The 25,225-nt window shown below is 37.9% G+C and overlaps 2 protein-coding genes across 2 annotated transcripts in view; one reads left to right on the top strand and one right to left on the bottom strand.

The window, feature by feature from the left end:
* The window catches only part of COL19A1 (collagen type XIX alpha 1 chain), a 184,923-nt gene extending 182,251 nt beyond the window's left edge, over window positions 1-2,672 (top strand). Inside the window, exon 50 of the mRNA XM_018078330.3 lies at window positions 103-2,672. Within this exon, the coding sequence (XP_017933819.1) occupies window positions 103-239 (137 nt within the window). The 3' untranslated portion in view covers window positions 240-2,672. The remainder of the gene's footprint in view (window positions 1-102) is intronic.
* Window positions 2,673-7,533: 4,861 nt separating this feature from the next.
* The window catches only part of COL9A1 (collagen type IX alpha 1 chain), a 66,303-nt gene continuing 48,611 nt past the window's right edge, over window positions 7,534-25,225 (bottom strand). The window contains exons 29-38 of the mRNA XM_018077821.2: window positions 23,415-23,468; window positions 22,585-22,656; window positions 19,464-19,499; window positions 19,313-19,357; window positions 17,535-17,567; window positions 15,159-15,305; window positions 13,848-13,902; window positions 12,440-12,628; window positions 9,955-10,032; window positions 7,534-8,740 (exon numbers count right to left, since the gene is read on the bottom strand). Coding sequence (XP_017933310.1) covers window positions 8,556-8,740; window positions 9,955-10,032; window positions 12,440-12,628; window positions 13,848-13,902; window positions 15,159-15,305; window positions 17,535-17,567; window positions 19,313-19,357; window positions 19,464-19,499; window positions 22,585-22,656; window positions 23,415-23,468 — 894 coding nt within the window. The 3' untranslated portion in view covers window positions 7,534-8,555. The remainder of the gene's footprint in view (window positions 8,741-9,954; window positions 10,033-12,439; window positions 12,629-13,847; window positions 13,903-15,158; window positions 15,306-17,534; window positions 17,568-19,312; window positions 19,358-19,463; window positions 19,500-22,584; window positions 22,657-23,414; window positions 23,469-25,225) is intronic.

The following is a 25,225-nucleotide window of genomic DNA, read 5'->3' as shown; positions in this document are numbered from 1 at the left end:
TCTTGTGGATGAGCTGGTGTGCAGCTGACTGTCAGTGATAAAATGCAGGACACTACGCGTGCTTTGCTGAGGATTCTACTAATTCTAACTTTGTTTTACCAGCTGCCGGCCTGCCAGGCCCACCAGGAGCACCAGGCTCACCCGGACCGCAGGGGCCACCTGGACCCAGTGGGAGATGCAATCCTGCAGATTGCTATTACCACATATCACAGACTCGGTCACACACCAGCAGAAAATAAAAACCCTCTCCCCCAGACACTTGGGTTCATAATCACTTTTCACTCCTCCTGATAAGTTAATTTAATTTTTTAAATATTTGGTGCATTTTTATTTTTTTTTTCCTCGACACTGCATGGTATATAGATAATTTGTAAGGCACAAAATTGAGCGTTTTTCTATGTTTTTTGCAGTGTCGTAATTATGAAATGATGATGTATATTTTCCGGAGTGCATTCCATGTGTTGTTTCTCATATTTATTTTGCTTAGAACAGAAAATAGGCACAAATAATTTTCATCACCTTCTTTCTTCAAACAAAAAATATTTTGTTATTACTTAAGACATTATGTATGCCCCAGTAAGTAAGCTGGCTTTATTTTTCTTGCTGGTGGTGAATTTTAAATCAAAAATATACATTTCTGAAGTTTCAAAGCATACTTGTTCGTGGCGAACGCAGGACCTGAGCCGGAGCACTGGGAACTCTGTTCAGACTAAACATTCATGTCCCTCGAGGAGGCTCTGGCACACCTTCTGAAAAGGGTCTTTGTTGTGCATCACAAAGGCTGCCCACCATTTCAGTCACGTCCAAGATGCTGAAGAAGGAGACGAAGATGTGTTTATGATCTCCCTAATCCCATCCAATGCTGAGCTTCACACTGACTGAAAAATCACCAGGTGTAGCCTCAGGAAATGTCTCTCCTGAGTGGATGTTGTCCCAGCTAGGGGGCTTGTATGTTCATTTAGTCATGGCTACATGCAGTCCAGATATTTAACTGCAAAGGGCTGGTGTTGATGTTCGTGACTGAGAACTGGCATGTATTCTGACCATCACATGGACTAAGTGTACCACTGTTGCCTGTAATCAAGCTACTCTGCCACTAGGTCTGCCTACAGCAAAGGTGACCCCCTTTAGAGCAGAGAGTGGTGGGTACGCAGTCCAAGATGGGAACTTCACAAGCCTCTGATCTTGGCAGTGGTACCGTTTTCCTCTTCCTCCTGCAATAATCACGTGCTGAAATAAGCTTGAGAAGAACATGGAAACTGTAGAATGTAAAATTCACAGGTCCTAGTAAATCACAAAAAAGTCACTTGAGTGCAAGAAAGATTTGGAAAAAAGTACAAAACCCTCCTTGAAAGGTGTAATACCAAGAGCACAACTGCAGACAGTTTTCAGGCAATGAGTACATCCTACAGGACCAGACAACGTCAGCCAGATAGAATGAAATGTACATCCTGTAGCGCTCAAAGAGCTGAGCAATAGAAAATCTGGAGAAAATTAATCACACAGAGGCTGGTTGTGAAAAGGAGGGAGGAGACATGGCCAAAGTTTCACTTCTGATTATTAGGAAACAGATCATCCTAGGTTAGTCCTGTGGAATTTTCTGCAGTGCAATAGAAAGTGAAGGTGCTATGGGAAGAACGAACACAGATAGCTATAACCCAAAACCTCAAAATACATCTGTAGTGCAAAGCCATACTGAGGGCTCTCACTCTGTCATTAGGAAGCCGGGCACTCTCCCACATCAGGCAGAAAAATGGTTTTGATGACTTTGTGCTTCAGCACTATGGAGCTGCCAGGGAAGCATTCTCACACTGGAAGTGCTGGCTTCCAGAGAAGCTGTTGTGAAACATGAATCTGGATGAATTCTTGATTTTGCTGAAAAACAGTTAAGGAATGACCAGTGTGAGTCTTTAAAAGCAGAAAAACACTGGCATTTGTTCTGAATAGAGTTCCTAACACTTGCATCCAGAGTGAGATGAAAGCAAGAGGTAAAAGACTTAACCCAGGCAGCTGGGGAGCTCAGGCACATATTATGAGGGGGAAAGCACACATCCCTGACATATTCATCAATTAGATGTTTGGATGAAAGAGGGTGCTTGCTACAAAGAGATGTTAAAGGAAACATAAGGATGAAAAGCTGAGAGTAAACAACCAGGACAGATGAGGGCAGCAGGAAAGAGGAGGATGCTACCTAAAGGAAGTGTAATACACCCTACAGCTGGGGACTCCCTGTGGGGTCAGGGTGGTTTGTATGTCCCTCACGAGGTTGGGAACAGATAGATCAAAGCCCACCAGCGAACTCCAATCCTCACACCTCCTTTTCTGCTCATCCCTCCCATCCCTTGGGAGGCAATAGCTGCCCCTTCTTTAGGCCAGCACATCCTCCGCTCTACGGGCAGTGGGTACCTGTCCCACCAGGGTGAAGGTGCAGGACAAGTGGTCCTACCTGTGCTTATTTCAACTCACCCCACTCCTCTTCCAGACCTCCTGTGCCCATGGAGTGTGTTTTGGTTTGCTCTGTGGAACTGATCATCTTTCCAGATCTGGTCCTTAGAGTGCCAAGGCTGTGAGAGCACTGGGAACTGGTGAGGCAGCTTGAAACCAAGCAATTGTCTGTCCTGAGGCACCTCCTGCAGTGTGGCCCCTGGGTCTGCCCAGCCCAGCAAGTACAGCCTTGCTCAGTGTCTGTACATGTACACCAGTGGAGGAACAGCCCTACATACTGGTTTCCATTCTCTGAAAGGAACTGCTGGTCAGGTATCTTGCATAAGCATTTTCCCTCTTTTTTTTTATTTTTGTTGTTACTTCTCTAGTAATTCCAATATGTGTAATAGTCTAAACATTTTTTACTTCATAAGTTAATTTTTGACTTCATTTTCTGTGATAATATTGAAAAGGGTGCTGTCTTGTGAATAATATTCATGCAACTTAGAGGTTCACGAGCAGCCCTATCTGGAAGGCTGTACATAGACTATTGTGCTGCATTAATGGTATCTGTATATTTTGGGGCCTTTAGGTAGCTGAAACCCAGCATCTGTCATCTGTCAGATGCAATTGCTGTATGTTAATTTACTTGAACTTATTGGAAAGCAAAACACTTTTTATATTTGAAAAAGTTTTATTTTTTCATCTATGTTTCCTACAGATGCCTTTTTCTTTGTATAGGCTCAAACATAAAGGTCTTTTTAAAATGCATTTGAATGCTTCCAGTTGATTTACAGGTAACTTTGGTAACTATCTTGTTGCATTATTTTTATTTTGCTAAAAGCCCACTTTAATTTTCTCATGTGAGAAAACGGGTATTTTTTTATATGGGCTATCTCGATATCTTTTTTAAGATGCCACGTTCTTCACTGAGGTGGAACAGTGTTAATCCCATCTTAACTTTACTTCACACTGGCTTGCTCGTACTCTGTATTTTTAGAATCAAAAATGGAATGTAGCTGGAAACATGTTTCTGCATGGTTTTCAGGTTTAGCCCTTGAAATTTCTTTGCAGTTTCGGACTGATGTTGTTGTAGTTTTTGGGGAGGGGTTGCTAATCTATTTTGCAATTTGCTTTATCAGTTTTGTATCTGTTTTGAGCAGTTCATGCTGCAGTAAGCACTACAAGGAACTAAACACAGGGATTATTTTTTCCAGTAACATGAGGTCTTTGATTTGGGCTTGTTTACGTGCAACAAGACTCAGAAGTGAAATAACTTTGACAAAATATTTTAAACCTTTCTTAAAAGCTCTCTAAGCTTTATCCTACTTCAGGGTCAGACTATTATATTTTATGGCAAGTTGCCCTGTCACCTTTTAAGAACATGTTGAGATTTTCTTGAAATTGCTATGTACAGAACTACTCAGTTTGCCTAAAGAAAGAAAAAACTTGGTAAGAGAGAAACTTTACCAGAGCTGCAGTAGACCTCGTGTTGTCCACATGGTGGAGTCTAAAACATCCTTTCAGTACAAAGGGTACAGCCCAGGCCTAACTTGCCCAGCAGTGCAAGAGCTGACCCAGTGATGCGTATTCTCACAGCATAAGTCAGTGTTTCTCATTTTGTTCTTGAGCCTGACTTTTTTTTTTTTTTTAAATCTATTTAGTTTTGCATGGCAGTATTTGCAGAAATACTGCCTTTCTTGGATAATTATTGTTATGTAATATTGCTTAGACTTTATTTGTGTTTATTATTATATTTTGTTTTGTGTATGTTAAAAAGAATATGTATTAGTGGGACATCCCACTTTCAGGCATCATTTATGTCCCCTAAAATGACGTTTGTCTCCAGGGGAAGAGGGGCTTACCTATGGTTAATAAAAATTACAACAGCATCCTTCATACAAGCTGTAGGAACAGCAGTGCAGCCTGATAATATTTGGAAAACCAATATTCTTGTCTTAAACTGGACTTGGTTGCAATCCTAAAAGAGCACTATGATACAGGAACAGGATTGATTGTATCGTCCATCCTTTGTTTTATGATTTTGGGTTATGATAGATGTTAGATATGCACATCTTTGTTAAATAATTGTATTTTTAAAATTAATGGAAAATCACACAAAATATCTTGGAGCTTCTTCTTTTTCACAAGGATGAAATACTATTTTTCATGTCAGTGTTCACTCAGTTTTTTTCTTCTTTTTCTGAAATGTTTACATAAAATTCTTGTAAAAATCCCACTGGCTAAACTAGCATTTTTTAAACTTGTTTCTCCAAATATACTACTTAAAACCAGTCCCTAACATTGCATTTTATGAATGCAGTAGAATTGCTGCTCTAATGTGACATGTTAGAATAAGAAAAGTATCTCAGAAATCAAAACATTGTTGGTTTAGTGTGGGCTTTTATTGAGTTTTTGTTAGTTTCTGGACGTACCAAATCATACAAATTTTCTCTGAAATCTGATATGTCCACTACAACTAGATTGTATTGGAAGGATGTTGAAATCCACCTCTAAACACACAGGCAGGTGTAGGCCATAGAGAACAAGTTTAACCCTGACCTTGTCATCGTTGGTGTTTAAGTGGAAAACTTTAGCTTCACAATACCTTAATGAAATGTTGTTTTCAAATATTAATTGCTAAAAAACATTATCGATTCTAGACCAAAATAAATTTGTAGCTAGAAAGATTGGAGTCTACATGTCTTTTAGTTTTCTTTCTGAGTCTTCGGTTCTATAAACACAAATGCATTTAATTATTTACTGCAGTTTTAATGTAAATATATTGTCTCCAGTCAGTATGTTTGAAGGATTCTCAATTACATACCTTGGTTTTTTGTATTCTTTCATTTCTGAATGATATGCAGCTGTCACTGAATGAATCATAGTACATGCCGACTGGTTGCTTCCTTCCTTCCTTCTATTTTTGGTTTGCAACATTTAGGGTTCTGTTCAGTGGAAATGTATTAAGTGGATGGAAAATTGCTTTTGATATTATGATGTGGCCATTTACATCTGAAACAGTATTCCAGATGGAAATGGAAATGTTTCACATACTTTCTCTTTGTGCCTCTGTCAGAAATGTTAACTTTTCCTTCTGTGTCAAATCAGGTACCTTTTTTGCACTCTTGTGCAAGATTTGAAATTGGTAAGTACTTAGATTAACCAATACATCCCATAATGACTTACAATGGGCCTGAGGATTTATTCTTCAGTTCTGTATTTTAAGTTAAAACTTGTGAGTCACCTTGAAGGCAGAAAATCTGTCAGAATCTTAAGCTGTCCACTTATATAGATTCTGCATTGAATTGACCCTCAGTGTTGAATTTGATTGTAATAATTCTTATTTGTTTTTTACATATTAATGTTTTTGCTTCTACATGAGTTTCCTTCCATAGTGGAATTTTATGCATTTTTCAGATTATATTTTCTAAAGCACTTCACATTTGTATGTAAATGTTGGGGTTTTTGCTTCTTTTGATTCATATGTGTATGTATTACATATGGAAAACAATATTTTCATTCTGTTATCAGATGGGTTTCTTTCTTTTCAACAGTTTTACACACTTTATAGTCAAAATAAAAGTTTGCTGGTGAAACTACAGTTTGTCATTACCACTAGTTTTTTATTTGTTGCACTATGTAAGTAGTACTTTTGAGGATTATGCCCTAAATCAGTAAAATCTGACCTAATTCTAAAACAGCTTTATGTGTGCCCAAGCCACTCACCTCATGTGGAATCTTCTGGATATGTTCCTGCAGAATTAAATTCTTTGCACTTATCTATTTTGGCAACTTCTTGTAGTATTAATGCAGGGGATGTTGGCTATGAGTTTGGCCAAACTGGGGGTGCATGAAAACCGTTCTGTCCCAAGCTTTGCCTTGAGTCTCGGGGCAGGATGGCATGTTTCTTTATGCCTGTTTTCTTCCCCCATCTTTTCCCTGAAATCTCACCCAGTGCTGCTTTTGTGGAACTAAATAGAGCACAGTAGCCAGGTGTAGATAAGACTTGTAAAGATTTGACCTCTTTTATATTTATTGTCTAAAATACTGGGCTATGCAAGGGACAGAAAGACATTGATGCCTTAGGGGTTTTAGGATTTTTAGCTTTTTGTAGATTTTAATGTAGCTGTCACACTTGAGAATAGTAAACACTCACCAAACCCTATTCCCCTATTTCATATTGGATTTCTGAAATTCTTTAGGCTTGTTAAAGCTCCTTTCAAAGTAGGACTATAGTAAACACATTCTGTTTAAGAACAGTCACACCCCAGGCCTGAACAACAAGATACCATCACAGTCAGAGCAACATTCAAGCCAGGAACTTTGGAGAAGCTCCAAAGACAGTACGTGACGTGAAGAAGAGGAAGGTGAGGAAGAAAGGTGTCTTGGAACCCCCGACTCAATTCCAGAGAGGCATGCCAGGGGGCACATATGGGGGCAGGTAGTTCTCAGATCAGACAATAAATTGTGGAAGCCCTGGACACAGTGCATGCACCATTTCATACTCTTTGCACCAGAAGGCATTCATTAGAGACCTACTCTATAGGTTATCTCTGCTAAACTTGCCTGGAGTTTTTTTTGCTCCCAATCTTTAGGCAACAGCATTATCAGAATTAATCCCATTTAACTAATTCTAAAAAGTCTCAAGTATACTTTATTTTAGTAGGCAGCTGAATCAGACATTTTTGTCTCAAGTGATCTCTGTTCAGGCACTTTCTGTCAACACATGAGGTGCCAGAAAAATGGCTTCTAGATGCAGCCAGAGCATCAGGTTTGGTCTGAGGAAGGTTTAACTACTCATTTTTTAATAATTCCTTTTGCTGTATATATTATACCAGTACCTTTACCCTTATGTTACATGCAAAATGCAGAGCTCCATGGATTGTGTTCTTTCTCTCTGTTGTCACATGGCAAACAAGTCAACTGTCTGGAACATAACCAGATAGCTAAGGGCTAGGAAAAAAAATCAGTGCTTAAAGCAAATGTGCCAAAGTTTATATTTGAAAATTTGGATGGCTAATAATGAAATTAAAGGAAACATCGTAGGATGGTTTCATTGTTATCTTGGAGAGAAAATAAACTTCAGAGAGGTAAAATCAAAACCACAAATAGTTTAATTTATACAGAGAGCAACAGAATATCTACATTGCACATTTTCCTCTAAAAACTGAGTATCTTCAAAAAAGGCAACTTGGGACATCTAATTGCTGCCTTCTGGTTGTTCTGTTAATCAGTACTGAATGTAACCATACATAAAAAAAAGATATAGGAGATTAAAATATCATTTATTTGGGGGTTTGTACAACCACAGATGTTACTTCAAAATCTGTAATCTTTACTATAAAACATATATTTCTGGGACTTAAAATTCCCTTGACAGTGGCTACTAGCCTTTTATTTAATTCACATAGAAGAAGGCAAACTGAAATAGGCTTCCTATGAAATTACAAATGCAACACAAATTTGAGTCAAAAACGAAGAGGTTATTCCACATGGGTTATTCATGAGAACCCAGTGATCGTACCTTTACAGAGATTGACAGCATAAAAGGTGCCAGGGGTGGCAGGTTTTCACAAGAAAAGTCTCTCAACTCTGTTTCTGCAATTGAATGGAAGAGCTGAAGGAGGTTTAGCATATCCTGGACAACACATACATACAATGAAGTGACTGTGCATGAAGGGTGTGTGCTAGAATTTATTTTATAAGTATAAAAGAATAGCTACAACTGCAGGAAATAAACTGTCCTTTTTTTATTTGATGGCTGAAGTCATGTTATTTCACTGTACATCATACATAGGAATTAAGTATGGGAGGAGGAAAAATCACAGAAACCCTTTATTAAAAAAAAATCAAAAATAAAAATAGACAATTGCCTTTTATCCTCCCCAAAAGGAGAAAGAACCAGAAGGCATCACCTGTGTATTTCTGTAAGCACCATTGTTGCAGTTTGTGTTGCTAAGTAAACCTTTTGAAAAAATGTACAACCACTGTGTTAAAAATACCTTACTGAAACCTTGGTTGAAAGGTTTGTCCATGTTTGCATTTCTCCTTCATTCCTTGTTTTTTTCTCAGCTGTCTGTGCAAGAAGTAAATTGATGCTGACACGCGGTGGCACTTGCGTTGCCCACTCAGGGCCCTTTCATGTTCTTACCCACTCTCTGTCCAGCCTGCACTCTGCAGGATGCTGGCTCACAGTACCCAGGAGGGCCAGGAGGGCCAGGGGGACCAGGAACCCCAGGCTGACCGGCCACCCCAGGGGGACCTCTCTCACCATCACGGCCTTCCCTGCCGTAGCTGGCTTTGCCTGGTTCACCTGGAAAAGCAGATGCAGATCTAAACATTGGCAGCAAACAACATGCTTACTGTACATGTAGCTTTACTGAACATCCCGTTCTCAAAAGCTGTATGAAGACAGCTTTTCACTGCTCTCAGGGAGGGGTGCCAACTTGGAGGGACAGTTTTTCTCTGACACCCAGGCTGCAATTACCCTGCTACAGCAATGGAATTTCAGTCCCAGTGCTCTCCAGTTTTACTGGTGCAGTTGTCCTGCTATACGAAGCTCTGCAGTATAACTGATTGCAGCACTGCAGCCACCCCTGCTGCTGATGCCTATGACAGAGTAGATGCTACTTCCTACTACACTTTTGTTAGTGCTCTGGAAAAAGACATACCAAGAATTTATTTTTTTTCTCCACCGAGATGGTTGGGGAAATGGATGTATAGTTTGGAACTGCTAAGAACTAGTCGTGTTTTACTTCTAAATCTTCAATGGAGAAATGAAATGCAGTAATTTCAGTAAGCCTCTTTTAGTGATAGATTTCTACAGAAGACAACTCTGACTTACATAGATATCCTTGGGATCAGAATATAGTAACCTTCTATTTTTTTTTCCTTTTTTCAGGAAGAGAAGAAATTTAGGTTGTTTCTGTCTATATATAAAGACAGAAATATGCTATAGAGATACCGATGGAAATAACGTTTATGTTCATTCCCAGGCCACTAGAGTGCAGCTGTGCTGCATCCATCAGCAAGAATCTCCCATGGAGCCCTATTATATAATATTGCAATTAATTACCACAGAAATCAAAGAATATACTAGATTATGAGTGGAGATTTTGAAGACTGCTATGCCTGTCAGTGAGATAATCTGAGGGTTGTGGCTTTTTTTCATTTATTTTTTATATATAATTATATGTGTATATAATCTATATGAAATATATATTTATATTAGAAGAGGCAATTTTCATTTATTTGTGTGTAATTGCCCCTTTTTTTTTAAGTATTTGTTTACATCTTCCCTAACCTTTCTACAGTGAGATAAATGAGGTGGTGGCATTTTAGTAAAAAAGGTTTTAATTCTGATTTTTTCTGAATCCTTACCTATAATGTAAAAATTATTAAGCACTGTAATTTGAAGGCTTATTGTTTAATGGACACCTTTTATCTTTTCAAAGCATCTTGAAGTATCAGCTCTGACTAAATTATTACTACATCTCTTCCTCTTTACCCTAACCCTCTTATATTTACCTGGCAGACCTCTTGGTCCAGGATAACCTTTCAGTCCTCTGCCTGGAAATCCTCTTTCTCCTCTTTCTCCTGGTTCACCTAAAGCAAATTCATGAAATATTAGTTATAGCCTGCCTGAACTATCATTTTCAGTAAATTCCCTTTCAGAGGTGAACAGTTAATAAGCAGAGAATTCAGCTGGCTATATATATTCTTAGCAGATTTGAATGATGTCCTGACACAGATCCTTGTAGAATGTTTGGGATTTGACTGGGGTTTTTCTCCCATTTGAGTCATACTCAGAAGCAGACATCTTGGAGGGGAAAAAAAACACATGGAGCTGGAGAGTAAGTACCACATGAGATAAGTCACAGCCTATGTAACAGGAATAAACCAAAGTCACAGGACTACACAGGTTCTTTGGAATATAGAGAGTGAGGTTATTGGCTTCTGCAAGGCCATGTGAACTCAGCTAAGAAGTGAATTCTCAAGCGCTGGTCCTCAAGATGGCCAGTGAAGAGAAGAAAAGGGAAGCTGGCTGCACAGATTACAGTATTCTGTTGACATCTACGTAAGACATTGTTTTACCTTTATGAAAGAAATTTGTTCTTGTCTAATAGTATCTGTTGTCATACAACAATATTATTTTCTTTGGTGGGCACTCAGCTTTTCTTCAAACCCACATCTTGCTCCAAACCACAACCAACAGTAAGAGGAAGTTTTTTTGTTGTTTGTGTCGTAAACTCAAAATTCTGTTCAATATATCTATTCCATAAAATTATGTATATATTCCCAATTGTGAATACCCTACATTGACATTTATTTTTTTTTTCTGCAAGTCAAAAGTCGCAAGTTTACGCCTAATAATATTTGCCTGAGCTTTATTTTGTGCTTCCATACCATCTGGTACTGCAGGGAGGAAAGACAGAATAGACTGCTGAGTTCATGGCTTGCCTAGACTCTTGACTCGTTAAAATCAGTGTACCTTTGTATCTTCTGTTGTGTCTTATGGTTACACTTTGCTGTGTTTCTATCTCCTTTTTATTGTGACCTTCTAAATCATTCTCAACATTCTTCTTTTCCCTTTTATCACATGTCCAACATACCCTTTTCCCCTCACTCCAATCTCAGACAACTTCCCAAATGGATGGGGAAAGTCAGTTCATCTCTGTGACCTCTGTGGAACTCTGGTAACTACCAGGAACCTGGAGTGAAGCACTGAGAGTTTTCATGTTGGCTGCCATGTACCATTATAATAGCTTTTGCACATGAAGGCATTCACTTCTCATGTATCTGTGATTGTATTTCAGTGTTTACTGAAAGGGAACTTTGGAATTTTATGACAATTATGATAGAAAACAAAGTATTTTGCTTGTTTGGATTTTTTTTTATGTTCTGTAGATTTATTTTTTTCAATATTAACACAGCACAGCCTGCTGTGTGTTGAATAAAATACAGTATACCCCATCACCTTTTTATCTCTATTTTGTTTCTTCTGCAGATGACATTACATTAAATGAAAACTAACAAAGCTCCAGTAATGATGTCATTAAAATTTGCTTCTTTTGTATTCTCTTCTTTCTCTCAAAGGTTTTCCCAATTTTACTTTCAAATAAATCTTGAATCAAAAGTAAACACTCTAATCCAGCAACACACTAGCTTTGTGCAGAAATGTAATTTTTAAATAAAACTTCCTTCAAGAAACAGATTGAAATTGCTGCTGAATAGAAACTAATACATTTATAGTGGTCATAAGAATGCAGAAAATTCTACTGTATAATCCTTCAGAGGAGAACAGAACCTCTCAGTCATGAACAGAAGAGATTAACTTTGATCAAAGATTTTTTTATAAAGTGTAAGGTAATTTTATTATGGATTTGTCCTTTCCAAAGAATGAATAGATTCTGGTACCTGGTGCAATGATGCTAAATGGCTCAAGGCTTAAACCCAAATAAAAGGCAGATAGTTATCAGTCACTTTTAATATGATAAACTGGGTGCACCTAGAAAAGTAGAATAATTCATTTAGTGATTGAATCTGACCTCTTACATGGGCTTTTGGGACCACAAGTCCTGCAGAAGTGAGGTCAACCACCAGGCCAAGTAGAGGAGAGAATCACTGCTGGAGTCACATCTGGTTTTTGTCATCAAATCACTTATACAATGTGAGAAAGGACAAGCATCTGCCCTGAACTAGAAGTAAGATGCTGAGTCAGAGTCCTAATATCAATTCTCTCTCTTATGGACTTTTGAAGTTTATGTTTTTCATCTGCTAAAAACCAGATTTCTAAACAAGTCTTGCTAAATCCAAGAGAATGGATTTAATCTCTGTGGTAACTGACACAACAATTACAGCAAACAGTTTACGTTCCTAATCCAGGGTTTTTTTGGACTTCACATGTGTATAATCTACATCCACAACCTGTAGTCCAAGGAAAGGGGGGAAAGAAATCAACACAAAAAACTGAAGCAGTTAACAAGTGAAGACCAGTTACAGAATTTCTTACCTTTAGGACCTTTACGACCAATCTCACCAGGGGGACCTTTAAGGCCAGGCAAGCCACGGGGGCCAAGCTGTCCTGGGAAGCCGTTTTCACCAGCAGGCCCTGGAGCACCTGGTGGCCCCGGTCTGCCAGGAAGACCTGGAGCACCAAATTCTGGCCTCCTAAGACTGGCTGCCAGCTGAGCTAGTTGTTCTGCAATGAACAGGGAGACAGAGTTAAAGAGTAAGTGGATTTGAATGAAGAGATTCCCACGATCACTGAAGAAGACCGTAGGTCCTCTGCTATGCAAACTGACAGACTACACTCCAGCACCTTCCTTTTGTGCTATGCTATTAACAAAGTTTAGTACATATAGGGTATTATCCTAGGACTATGCAAACTGCATAGGCACACTGTGCAGAAAAAACTGCGATTTTTTCTGAAAAGAAATTTAATGTTTGCAGACTCGAATTACTTAGATATTTATAGTTTATTTAGAAATGTCCTTATAATTTCTACATCATTTACATTTCAATCATCTAGTAAGAAACTTCTAATTCTGATGGTTTAGAAATAAATTCAAGCACGAAATGTGATTTCACTATAATCCTCCTCAATATTACTCTGTCTTTCAAGAGACCACTTTAAAAGGCCTCTTTAACCTATTTATAGAATTTTTTTTTAAAAATACCCTGTTGGGCAGTATCAAGAACAGTAATGACTACTGAGAATTTTGAAATCATGAGCAGCAATGTCATTCTAGTAAACTCTTAACATTACAGTAGCGTAATATCCCAAAGGGCATCTTCAATAGCAAGTACTGAAAAGTTTCTTTTGTGCTTACAGGGCAGCATAAATTTTTAAACACAGTAAATCCCATGCACCAACCATATTAGAAAAGCTTCAAATTTCTCTATGTGTCACGCACTCAGCAGTATAATTAGGGTTTTGAGAATCTGCCTGTTGCTTTAATTTTACTGTTGCTTTAATGTTATCTCCAGAAAGCCTCTCTCTGCACTCCACTTTTTTTGCCTATTTTTCACATAGTTTGTTTGCTGCAATCGAGTAGTGTATGAGTACAAAATGCTAAAAAGCTTTCAATGAAGCTGTGTACTTTTATGTATACAAATGTAGCAAGTGATTTGAATACAAAATGCATGTATTTCATAAAAATACTCTGGTCTGTGGCCTGCTTACTACAGCAATAGTATGGAATCTACAGGTAGTTCAATGAGGCTACAAAGTATATATAAATAAAGGACTTTATAATACTGTGCCTACATTCACACCTGGAAAGATTTTCAGCTAAGTCCCCTGCTGAGGCCATGCAATTTGTTCTGGATAAGAGTGGGAAAATCCTGGTTGCCTCCATAGCAACAGATTGTCCCAATTAAATGAACCAGAAACATGAAATACTTTTTAGCATATTTACCTTGCATGACTCTCATGCAAACCTGCTTAATGTGCTGATCAGTGGGCTCTTTTCCCTAGAATTAAAAAAGGAATGAATTTAAAAGAAACAGTTGATGTCACAGTACAATTTATAAGTGTGCCTGATGCAAAAAAAGGTGGTCAATTGTCACGGTTTAAGCCCAGTCAGCAACTAAGAATCACGAAGTCATTCACACACTCCTCCCATACCAGTGGGATGGGGGAGAGAACTGGTAGGGTAAAAGTGAGAAAACTCATGTGGTGAGAAGAAAAGGTATAATAAACAGAAAGTAAGATGAAGGAGAAGGCATTGGAAGAAGAAGGGAATAAAGAAGAAGAAGAAGAAGAAAATAAAACCTAAGAAAGACAAGTGATACAAATTAAAGCAATTGCTCATCACCCCCCACAAACTTTCCCCTGATTTTATTGTTGAGCATGATGCCATAAGATAGGGGATAACCCTTTGGTCAGTTGGGGTCAGCTGTCCTGGCTGTGTGCCCTCCCAATTTTTTGTGCACTTCCAACCTTCTCATTGGTGGGACAGTGTAAGGAACAGAAAAGGCTTTGATGCCATGTAAACATTGCTTAGGAGTAACTAAAACATTGTAGAATGGTTTGGGTTGGAAGGAACCTTCGAAATCATCTCGTTCCAACCCCTCCAACCCCATCTGCTCAGGGCCCCATTCAACCTGGCCTTGAACACTTGCAAGGATGGGGCATCCACAACTTCTCTGGGCAACCTGTTAGTTAGTACCTCACCATTCTTACAATGAAAAATTTCTTCCTAATATCTAACCTAAATCTATGCTTTAACTTTGAAGCCATGACTCCTTGTCCTATTCCCTTCAGTGTGCTGTAAAGACTATTTTCAGTACAATTCCAAAGCATAAGCCATATAAGCCACTATGAAGAAATTTAACTCTGTGCCAAATGAAATCAATCCACCTGTCACTAAAAGATGTTCCAGTTCCTGCAAGTGCAACTATTCCAGCTGATGTCAATTTGACCAGCACGGTAAATACTGTGAGTGAGGTGCCTTTTTGTCAAACATTGTTTCATGCATGCTACAGGGGTAGGGCAGGCATAAGAAAACAGAGCTGAACTGAAAACTGAGGACCCAAGGACCCATCTGTCTACAACCCTAAGCTTTCTCTGGTGTACAGATGTGTTTGATGAGAGGTACAGTGTACTTCGAACTGCACTGTGGCACTTCAGTTTTGCACGTGTACACGTCTCCTGACGCAAAACAGGGAGTGATGTGAGTAACAGGTAAGTGTTCAAAAGATACCAATTACATGAAAACAGTACTTACAGCTGGACCTTCACTGCCAGGCAGACCTGGGGCACCCTGTTCACCCTGCAAGCCTCGTGGTCCAGGGGAGCCTCGGGGCCCTTCCATGCCAGGCAGTCCACGACTTCCCTCAGGCCCACGGGAGCCAGGGTCTCCAGGATTACCAATCTGATAATGAAAGAGTGGAATTTCAATGGACTGCTATACTGGTGTTAGAATTATTCTGACATATCAAAATTGTGACAGGAGCTATTCACAAATGTAAAGCAATGAGTGCTGGAATGTACAGTTGTTGAACAACTTCTTTTTAGATAAGTTACTGGAGTCAGAGGTTGGGTGATTTGTAAGAGGTCTGTATTCATCAGCATTAACAATGACACGGTCAAGATGGATTTTTTGTCAAAGGACAGAACTCTAGTACTTGTTTCTACTTCTGCCCTCATGCATGTCAACATGCAACATTTCTACACATTAAGTGCTGCTTAAGTTACAAAAATTCCAGCTCCCTGCTTGCTCCAAATGCCTTTGATGGCCTTTTGTATAGAGTACCACAGTATGAACCTCTACCATCTAGCCCCAGGCTATTTGGGAACACACGTGTTTGCTTTGTTTAATTTGTCAGAGCCAGAGTTAGTTCAGTGCCTACACTTGAGTTTGCTGGCAGAGGGGAAGGAACATCCTCACACAAACTGATGTTGAGAAACTGCCTGAATGAATGCAATGACCCTTTACTTCAGGAATAAATTTAAGCCTGGGAAGGAGGAAGGGGTGGGCAGAATGTGTTTTTAAGATTTGTTTTGCTTCCCATTATCCTACTCTGATTTTGATTTGAAATAAATTCATTTAATTTCCCCAGGTCAACTCTTTTTTGCCCATGACAATAACTGGTGAGTGACCTCTCCTTGCCATTACCTCAACCTACGAGCCTTTTGCTATATTTTCTCTCCCCTGACAAATTGAGGGAGGGGGTGATACAGCAGCCGTGGTGGGCAGCCAGTGTCCAGCCAGGGTCAAGCCACCACACTTACTTTCAATATAAGTTAATTTACTACTAGTAATCAATAGTAGTACTAACTGGGAAAAGTTAGTAGTACTTAGTTAGTAGTACTAACTAAGGGGAAAAAAACCTGACACCCCCCAAAAAAAACCAAACAAAATCAAAACAAACAAATAAACAAACAAACAAAAAGACTCCAAACATGCAAAACAAGCAGGAAAAAAATCCTACACACTCACGACTTCCAAAATCTCCGGGGAAAAAAAAAGAGCAATATCCTCTGAAAGAGATGCTAAAGAGCAAATTAAATCACTCAACTGTGGTATCAGCTAAATCCACAAGATGGAGCCATTTCGGTTCCATCTGTGCTGCATCTCAGACAACCGATAGCTGTCTCTGTTAGAAGGAAACCCGACAAACATGCTTCAAAAGATGTATCAAGAAGACAGGAAAATTGCCTTTATGGACTATGCAACCAGGAGACCATCATTCTTTTCTTCCCCAACCTGGTGAATTATTAGGTTGCCTGATGCATTACTCATTCCTGTGTAGGTACTCACTAGGATAAGCACTCTAGGGTATCATCCAGACAAGATTTTAAAATCTAGGTGGATAAAATTATGGATTTCTTCTCTATCTCTTCCTCATGTCCTTCTTGTAGGATCTTGATAGGCAGTAAACACTCTTTAGCTTTCACTTGCTTAACCCCAAAGTTACCCAGACCACTAAGAACACAAGCAGAGTTTTTTCGTTATGATCAGCCTCAGTTCCCTGTGGGCAGAACTGTTGGTGTTTTAGTATCACAGCCATACTGTCAGATGCTCTAACAATCCCATTCTTTAGTGATCCTGAAATAAAAGAATGACTTCAACTCCCAAATTATTTTTCTTATGTGACATACAAGCTTCTGCTCACCTTTCACATCAAAGTTATCATTCTGCTATTAAAAAAAATGAAATAAAACAAGAGGAATCTGGGCCACAAATACTTCTCATTTCACAGACCTCACAATCCTTCTGCCAGCTTTTTTACAGTGTAAATATTACAGCCTGCATGCAGTCACTGTACTGAGCCTCCTTTCTATACAACACCTACTGTAAAAAGAGTGCATTTGTTTTCTTAAAAAAAACCATATTTGTTGGCCAGAAAACTGCTGATGAATGATGTTTCTCTTTTTTTGATTTGGAATTCAGGAAATTAATTCCTTTCCAAAGCGAATTTATTTTAATACTGACTGTATTCAAAATTTAAATAGAAGAAAAGCAGTTCAAACTCATTCAATTTAATTGTGATAAAGAGCTCAGCTTGTTATATGCATTGTTTTTTCTTAAATCAGAAAACCATCTATCTGATCTACTAGTTCTCTGTATTTCTGTAACAGTGCTATCCATTATACTTACAGCTCCCTTTGCTCCCGGTAATCCCATGTCACCCTAAGCAAAAATAAGACAAACTATATTAGAAGAGAGTCTCCATTACCACAGACATTACAAATGTAGTAAATTTGATGTGATTTTTTTTCACTATAAAAAATGTTCACATATTTAGTTTATTTATGCAAAATTGCACCACAAATTAATTACAATTCCTTTAAAAACAAAACTTGAATTTCAGGGATTTTTTGCAAAATGTCTTTCTCACAAACATTTCATTAGGGTGCAAATGAGAAAGCATGTTTGATATAATTGGTTTTGTATTGCTTATCTTGGACTTAGATATATGGCTCTAACCTCCCAAACCACAGCTACAGCACAGGACAATCTTAGACAGAATATTGCTTGTAAACCTTTAGAGGAAACATTATTTAGTCAGGATTTTCTAGTTTGATAGAACTATGGATATTGGTGTTGTGTTAGCCCTGATAAAACTGCAACAGAAACCTGGCAAGTGTCTACCTAGTGTGCTGTGAAGAAACCAAATCCCTAGAAGCTGCTATTCCCAGCAACTTTTCTCCTCTCTTGAACAACACCGAGATCCCTCTATCACTGACTGAGAATAGCAGTCCCACTGTTCTGGAGTTTTTAGTTTCCCCTCTGAATTAGAAAAGAAAAAGTTTCAAAATATTGTAATCACTTACGAAATTGATTAGTATAAAAACACCAAAGAAAAGGAATTACTCTGGGAGAGATTCCCAAAAACTGTATTTTCCCTCTTCCTAAATGCCATTGGTGAAATAATTGTTTTCTAGAGGTTACAAAGGCCACTTTATCTGTTAATGAATATGACATAAATGAAATAGAAATAACAACTGTTATCCAGACTAGCTAGTAGCACATTTAGACAACCCATAGCATTGCTTCCTGTGAATCTGTATAGTGATTGTAAAGCTCAATTACTAGCTTACCTATGACATCTAGCTAACTAGGGCTGTTAATTAAAAGCCTTTCAGAATTGCAAAGTTTGAGGAAAAAAATGCTCATTTCCAACACATAATCTGGCTACCATTTTTTAAATAGGGAGCAGTTTACTTCCTTTAGAAAGATCAAGTTCTGGCTTTGCTGGATGCGGCACCACAGGAGCCACTGGACTAGTGCGTTTCTCTTTATGGAGGAAAACAAATCCTCTTTACCCAAGGGCACTACCCATGTGAATTCACAACATGCCATTTTAATATGGTATATACACACACACACATATATATCCCTCCAGCAATATAACAGCGCAACAGCCTCTTCCCAGACCTTTCTCCCTTTCCCTTACAGCCAGTTGCAAATCTTATTTCTAAAGTCACTACAAAATATTTCCATCAAGTCTGAGTTATTAGGGATATTTATTAACTCTGCTCCTGTTTCACGAGAATTAAACTACCTCCTCATCCTCACTGCTTCAACACCAAGAATTTATCTGTCTGTGTATGCACATATATTCATATATAAACTCTTAATCTGTCTCTACAAGCTTATCTATATTTATATATACACACACACATATACCCTTCCTGCAAGGCAGTCTGTACTATATTATACACCTAATAGAACACATATATTTTAGAGTGCTTTTCAAACAGCAAGAATAGAGAGACTAGACCAACAGAACTGCTATGCTCTGCAATGCCCAGTTGGTATAAAACTGAAATGTGACTTTCAATGATGAAACCATATGCTTGAAGCACTCCAACAAAGTCTTAATTTACAACAACAAAATATTATATCAGGTAAAGAAAAAAATAACGCCTTACTAAGTCACCCTTTTCTCCTCCATCTCCTTCTGCTCCAGGTGCACCCTATATCAAAGAAAGACACACTGTCAGCCTTCAGATTAGTCAACATAACGTACTGTGGCATTTAGTACAGTGACTTTTAAGTTCCATGATTTCTAACATGACTTACTTGTTCACCCTTAGGTCCTGGCTCACCCACTGAACCCTAGAAGGTTAAAGATTGAAAAAAAAAAAAAGCATTCAGAATTTCAAACTGCAGGTTCAAAAGTGTACTAAATGTTCTTCAATCCCCCCTATGATCTAGCATTAATGCAAGAGACCTTTAAAGCTGCGAATTTTTGAGAACGACAATGAAAGCACTTAAATCTTACTGTGTAATTTAGGTGACAGACTAAAGACAAGTACTAGTATGGAACATATAATCCACTGCCACACTGGACAGTACAGATTCTGACTGTCAAACTCCTTTCTGACTGTGAATCTCCCCTCTACATGACAGATGCTCTTGGTAGCTGCTACACGTCTGCTCTGCAAATTGGTTAGAAGCTACAGGTAAAGAGTGCTGCAAGTGTATCACTTTTTCTAGCATTGTTATGTGTTCCATTTCGCTGTAGGCTATACTAGCCCATCTAATGGGGATAAGCAGAGACATCCACAAATGCAGTCACAATCTTATCTTGCTTGCTGTTTAATTCTCAATGTTTTTTAGCAAAACTGTGTCTAGAAGTTTGATCATTGCAATCAAAGCTGAAGGGCTTGTATCTTAAAGTTGATGTTCCATTTTTTTAAAAATAATAACATTACTATGTTTCATTCTGCAACAAAATGTACCTGTGTGGACAGACAGGAACCAAAGAGGAATAAATTAATGACCTGATTCATTTCAAACATACATAATTTGTTTCTATGATAAAATTATTTCTTTTGTAGAACGTTGTATTGTTTAAGAAAAACTTAGTATTTGTGTTCTGTTAGAAAACCGTTCACATCACCCTTAATGGTCTTTGAATTCTGTGCACATTCAAACATATGCATTCTGAAAGAACTGTAACTGTGCATGACAGTGAGGTTTTTTTCTAAAACAGAGATACAGCATTTTCTCTCCCATTTGAGAGAGCCATTTAATTCACATAACATACAGGCACACAGACCAGTCTAACATTTAAAATTTAATGAATTCAGACTTGTTCTCATGTTCTTGAGAATGAAGAGCCAACACTAAATTATTCACAAAGCTTAACAGCACAAATCGCAGAACTATTTAACATTCCGACTTTGTCAAACAACATTGAAACTATTTTACCTGAAGTGTTCTCAACATTGTGCCTCACTAAGGTTTTCCAATTACTCACACAAAAAAGACATTGATTTTCAACCTAACATCATTTGGAAGATTCTTTTTCTCCACTTAATCTTCTTTAGAGCAATAAAACTGCCAATAGATAAGGCTGACATACGAGAATCTATTGCTTTTGGAAACCTTGGCCTGTAATATTTGTATTAGCAAACATAAAAATCACAGCTGAAACTATCTGAATCTATTCTATATTGACTCCCAAAATTTCTAAGGAGACAATAAGGCAAGATGTCAAACTATGACTCACTTTTCTTGACATACTGCTTATCTAATTGCAAAAATCCCTCTCAAATCATAACCAAGAATTGTTTGCAAACGGTCAGCATCATCCAAAACTCTACCAGGGCTACTTTAACGATTTAGCAGCATAAAGGATTGTGTTCCAGTGCTAAGGTCTGGCACTTGGCTTGGTGCCAAGCCAAAGTTTAGCTTTACTAAAATAGACAGAACCAGAGTGTCTGAAACCAATTCAAAATATGTGTATCAGAAATAGAGTGAACCTGCATTCAGATTTTGTCAAGTCTTTTACATTTTACTTCAATAAAAACACTTCTGATGATGATTTCTTTGGTGGTGTTTCATTCTTCAAGTAGTCATCACCTGCATGTTGACAAGGTGCCAGTGGATAGTACCCAATATTTAACAGATTTGGGACCAAAAACAACTACTGAAATATCCAATTTGTGAATTCTACTGGCTTCTGACTGCTATTTACATGGGTTCTTATCATGCACATATAACTCACAACAGAACTTTATAGGATTGATCCCAGTGTAGAAAACCATGACATTTTTAAATCAGAAAGGGAAAAAAAGGTTGCTTCAGTCAGGAACTTACTCCTAGTAGGGGTTGACCCAAAGAGTAGGGTTAACAAGCTACAGAGATACCAAAACCTTTCCAAACCCTGACAAGGTTGTTTGCCTCTGTATAAGACTGATGCAGTTGCAAAAGTTGAAGGCAAGAGAAAGGATAAAGTGGCACAATGCTCTCCAGGCTTGTGACTTGGAATACATACTGAAGATCAGTGCTGCTTGCAAAGCTGCAGCCATGCTAAGCCTGACCCAGAAAATTCATTCCAGCCTCCGTGCAATTGAAGAAAAAAAAAATATGAATCAAGGATACAAATACCTCGACAACATCAAAGACTTAGAAACTTATTTTTCAGTACCTCAGTAGCTTTTAAAAACTGCTGAAAACCAATGTGAGCCCTATCTAGCAGCCCTGTGATGTACACTGGGAGCACACCAGGGGCAGGATTACTCTGTTCAACTAAGACATCCACAGCAGTGATACCTATAGGACCAGTAGTCCTATACTTTCTTGATCTTCAGTGGAAAGTAAGAGGCACTTCACAAGTGTAATTCATTTAATACCGAAGTAGATCCCTCAAGTAAGAAGGATGAAACAGTATAGAACTGACGATTTCTATAACCAATACATCTGAATTTTGGTGAGTGAATTCCATTCTCTGCAGTCTCCTAAACCAAGATAAAAACATTTTTGGGTTTATGTACCGTCTTCATTGACATTTGTTGAGTAAAGCAAGATATCTTCTGCAGTTATGTGAGACCCCTAGGGCCAAGTTCTTTCCTCCTAACAAAATATTGGATGAAGTACTTATACAGATATTATTTCTACTGCAGACCAGGTCTGAAGTTCCAAAGCTCTATAGTGACCACAAACCCTGACTTACAATTTCAGATGTGGCTGTCAATTATTTGCAATAAGATTTAGGTCTTTAAATGATTCAAACACTTTATAAGCTACAAGTAGTTGATGTGTACCTAGAGCATCACTTTCAAGCAGTTAATACATGTACATTCAAAGGAAGAAAACAGACATTAATTCATATAAAAAATGAAAACAGTGCTCAAACTATTGTGTTTACTGCTGGTATCAACCTGCAATGTGTCTGTATGTGTGCATTTCTTACCCGGTCACCCTTACTACCAGGTAGGCCTGGAGGACCAGGCAGTCCAGGAAGTCCAATATTACCCTGGGGACCCTGTGAAAATAAGTCAAGGATGTAAACTTAGCCAATCTGGTTTGGAATGAACAACTAAAGGTCATACCCTGACAAGCAGATGGGGCAAAAGCTCATTCCCAGAACAGACTTAGTTTGATGAAAGAGGATTATCTGATGCAAATAGAGTTGATCCAAAGTACAGCACTTAAAACAGCATCTTATTATGAATTCATTGCTGATAATCAGAATACAAATGGCTTACAGGGTTTTCCACCCTCCAGTCCCTCAGTGACAGTCTGGTTCTCTTAAAAATACTTCCCAAGACCTTGCAGTCTGCGATTTGTGCATTCCTCTGTAACAGTAGGCTCTTTCAGCCAAGATCTCCTCAGCTATGCTTCTGATTGATACTGTGTAAACACTGCTGGAGCTCTGGTAAAAGGTGGCATTCATAATCTGCTCCATTCGTTATTTTCACGTAGCTGTTAGCATAAGGCCAGTCTTTCACTGCTCCAGTTCCCAAGTATATGCAGCCCACACAGGACTGTGCAACTCAGCTTTTCATATCATATGATTTATGGGTATTTTTAAGAAGATGTCACACACATCTCCATATACTTTAAAACACCTTTTTCTAATATTAGCACAGTCACAGAGGACTGAAAAAGAAACTCAACCGTCAATGGTTTCAATGCTGTTTCCAGTTCCCTACATGGATAAATGGGTAAGTGTAGTTCCAGATGATACCATAGTTCCTTGAAAGTAAACATGAGCAGTGAATACAGAAAAAAACTGCTTACCAATTTCCCTGGTAAACCTGGAGGACCCACAGGACCTGGCTCCCCTCTGCTACCCTGATGGGAAATAGGAGAACATTACTTTCTGAAACATTTTCTGTGAACAAGGAATAAAGTATCATTTTTTTCTTCTTGTTTAGTGAATTACACTACCTAGGAGTTGGCTTTAAACTTCTGTTTACTAGTGCAAAAATATCACATGCATTATAAACAGTGAAAACATTTTAATTTATAGTGGTACGTAATATTTAGCTGACGTTAAATGATTCAACTAATTCATTCTGCTGAGTGATTATGCCCAATGAAGTTCCCTTCATGGAACTGCAGCTGAGAGTTAGCTGTTGCAAACATATGTACCTCACTAAGACAACTGGTGCACACACTCAGCTTCAGGCTTTTGCCCAGCTTCATCAACTGAACTCCTACATGACCACATACTTGAAAGCTTGAGATCCCACATGAACAATGGACAAATGTGAAAAGTGTATGCAAAAGTCATTGTTAAAAAACTCATTTAGGTTCAAAAAAAAGTCTAGACTGTTACAGGGAAGGTTTACCTTTAAAAATCTCCCTTCATATTAGTGATAAGCATAAATACACATTTCACTGGATCTTTATATCTTCACTTGAGACATGTTTATCCATTCATCTTTAAAAATCTCCCTTCATATTAGTGATAAGCATAAATACACATTTCACTGGATCTTTATATCTTCACTTGAGACATGTTTATCCATTCATCATCATATTCACATTAGTGGAACAAATCCACCTCTTCATGCATGCATTTGAATATATACGCTGGCTAAACTTGATATTAAGTCAAATTTTCAAAGATTTTAAATGTTTTTTGAACTAAGGTACCTTTTTCAAATGGTTTTGTCTCTTATGATTAAACCTTTCAGAACACCTCAGTAAGTTTTATACCTTTACTCTCACCTGTACAGATATATTCCTGACCCAACACAAGCCTAAGTGTCACTTGAGATAGTTTTCTTACCTCCACTGTGTGAATACATAAGAGGTATTTGCTATAAAAGCATGATACAGCATGTAAGATAATAAAATAGATATGTAAGTAGATAAACACTTATATATATAGCTGTTTCTAAGTTATATATCTATAAATAACTTATAGAAAACGTGAATAAACTCAGACCTAAGCATTCTAATGCTGTATACAACAGAAAATTTAAAATATAGATTTTTTTCATAATAACTATTGTGATGTACTGAACAATAAAAGGAGATGGCAGACATGGCCTTTTACACCAGGTCATAAATGCAATGACAGATTCGCACACAAGCTTAGGAAAACTAACTCTACAGATCAAGAAATAATTAGGTATCCTGGAGAGATCACAGAAGAAAATATAAATAGACTTTTCAATTAATTTCCTTCAAAATTTTCTATGGTGTTAAAATAACTATTTTTTAAAGCACTTTGAAAAATTTCTAGGAGCTTTCTTATGTTAAAAAAGACAAGAAAAAAGCCCCAAAAATCACCTTTATCTTACAAACCAGAAGATGCATTAAACTTTTATTTAGTCAAATAATTCTGTGCTGTGCCTCTGATCTGAACTACTAATACATTTATAATGCAAAAAAGAGGATTAAAATTATGATCAGCATTAGAAACTTGTTTTTTCATATATGTCATCACAGTCATTGCTGTACAGCGATAAAACAAAAGAAATATCACCTTCCACAGAGTTAAAATAATATAATAAACCTCTGGTTCTGCTGGTCATACAAAAGTCAAGAAAAATCTTCCATTGTATTTTAAATGCAAAAAAATAAAAAATCTATTGTCA

This window comes from Manacus vitellinus, unplaced genomic scaffold (assembly GCF_001715985.3).
Source record: "Manacus vitellinus isolate BGI_N305 unplaced genomic scaffold, ASM171598v3 scaffold_4_pilon, whole genome shotgun sequence".
Lineage (NCBI taxonomy): Eukaryota > Metazoa > Chordata > Aves > Passeriformes > Pipridae > Manacus > Manacus vitellinus.
Note: the sequence above shows the minus strand (reverse complement) of the source record. Positions and strands in the feature narration are given on the sequence as shown.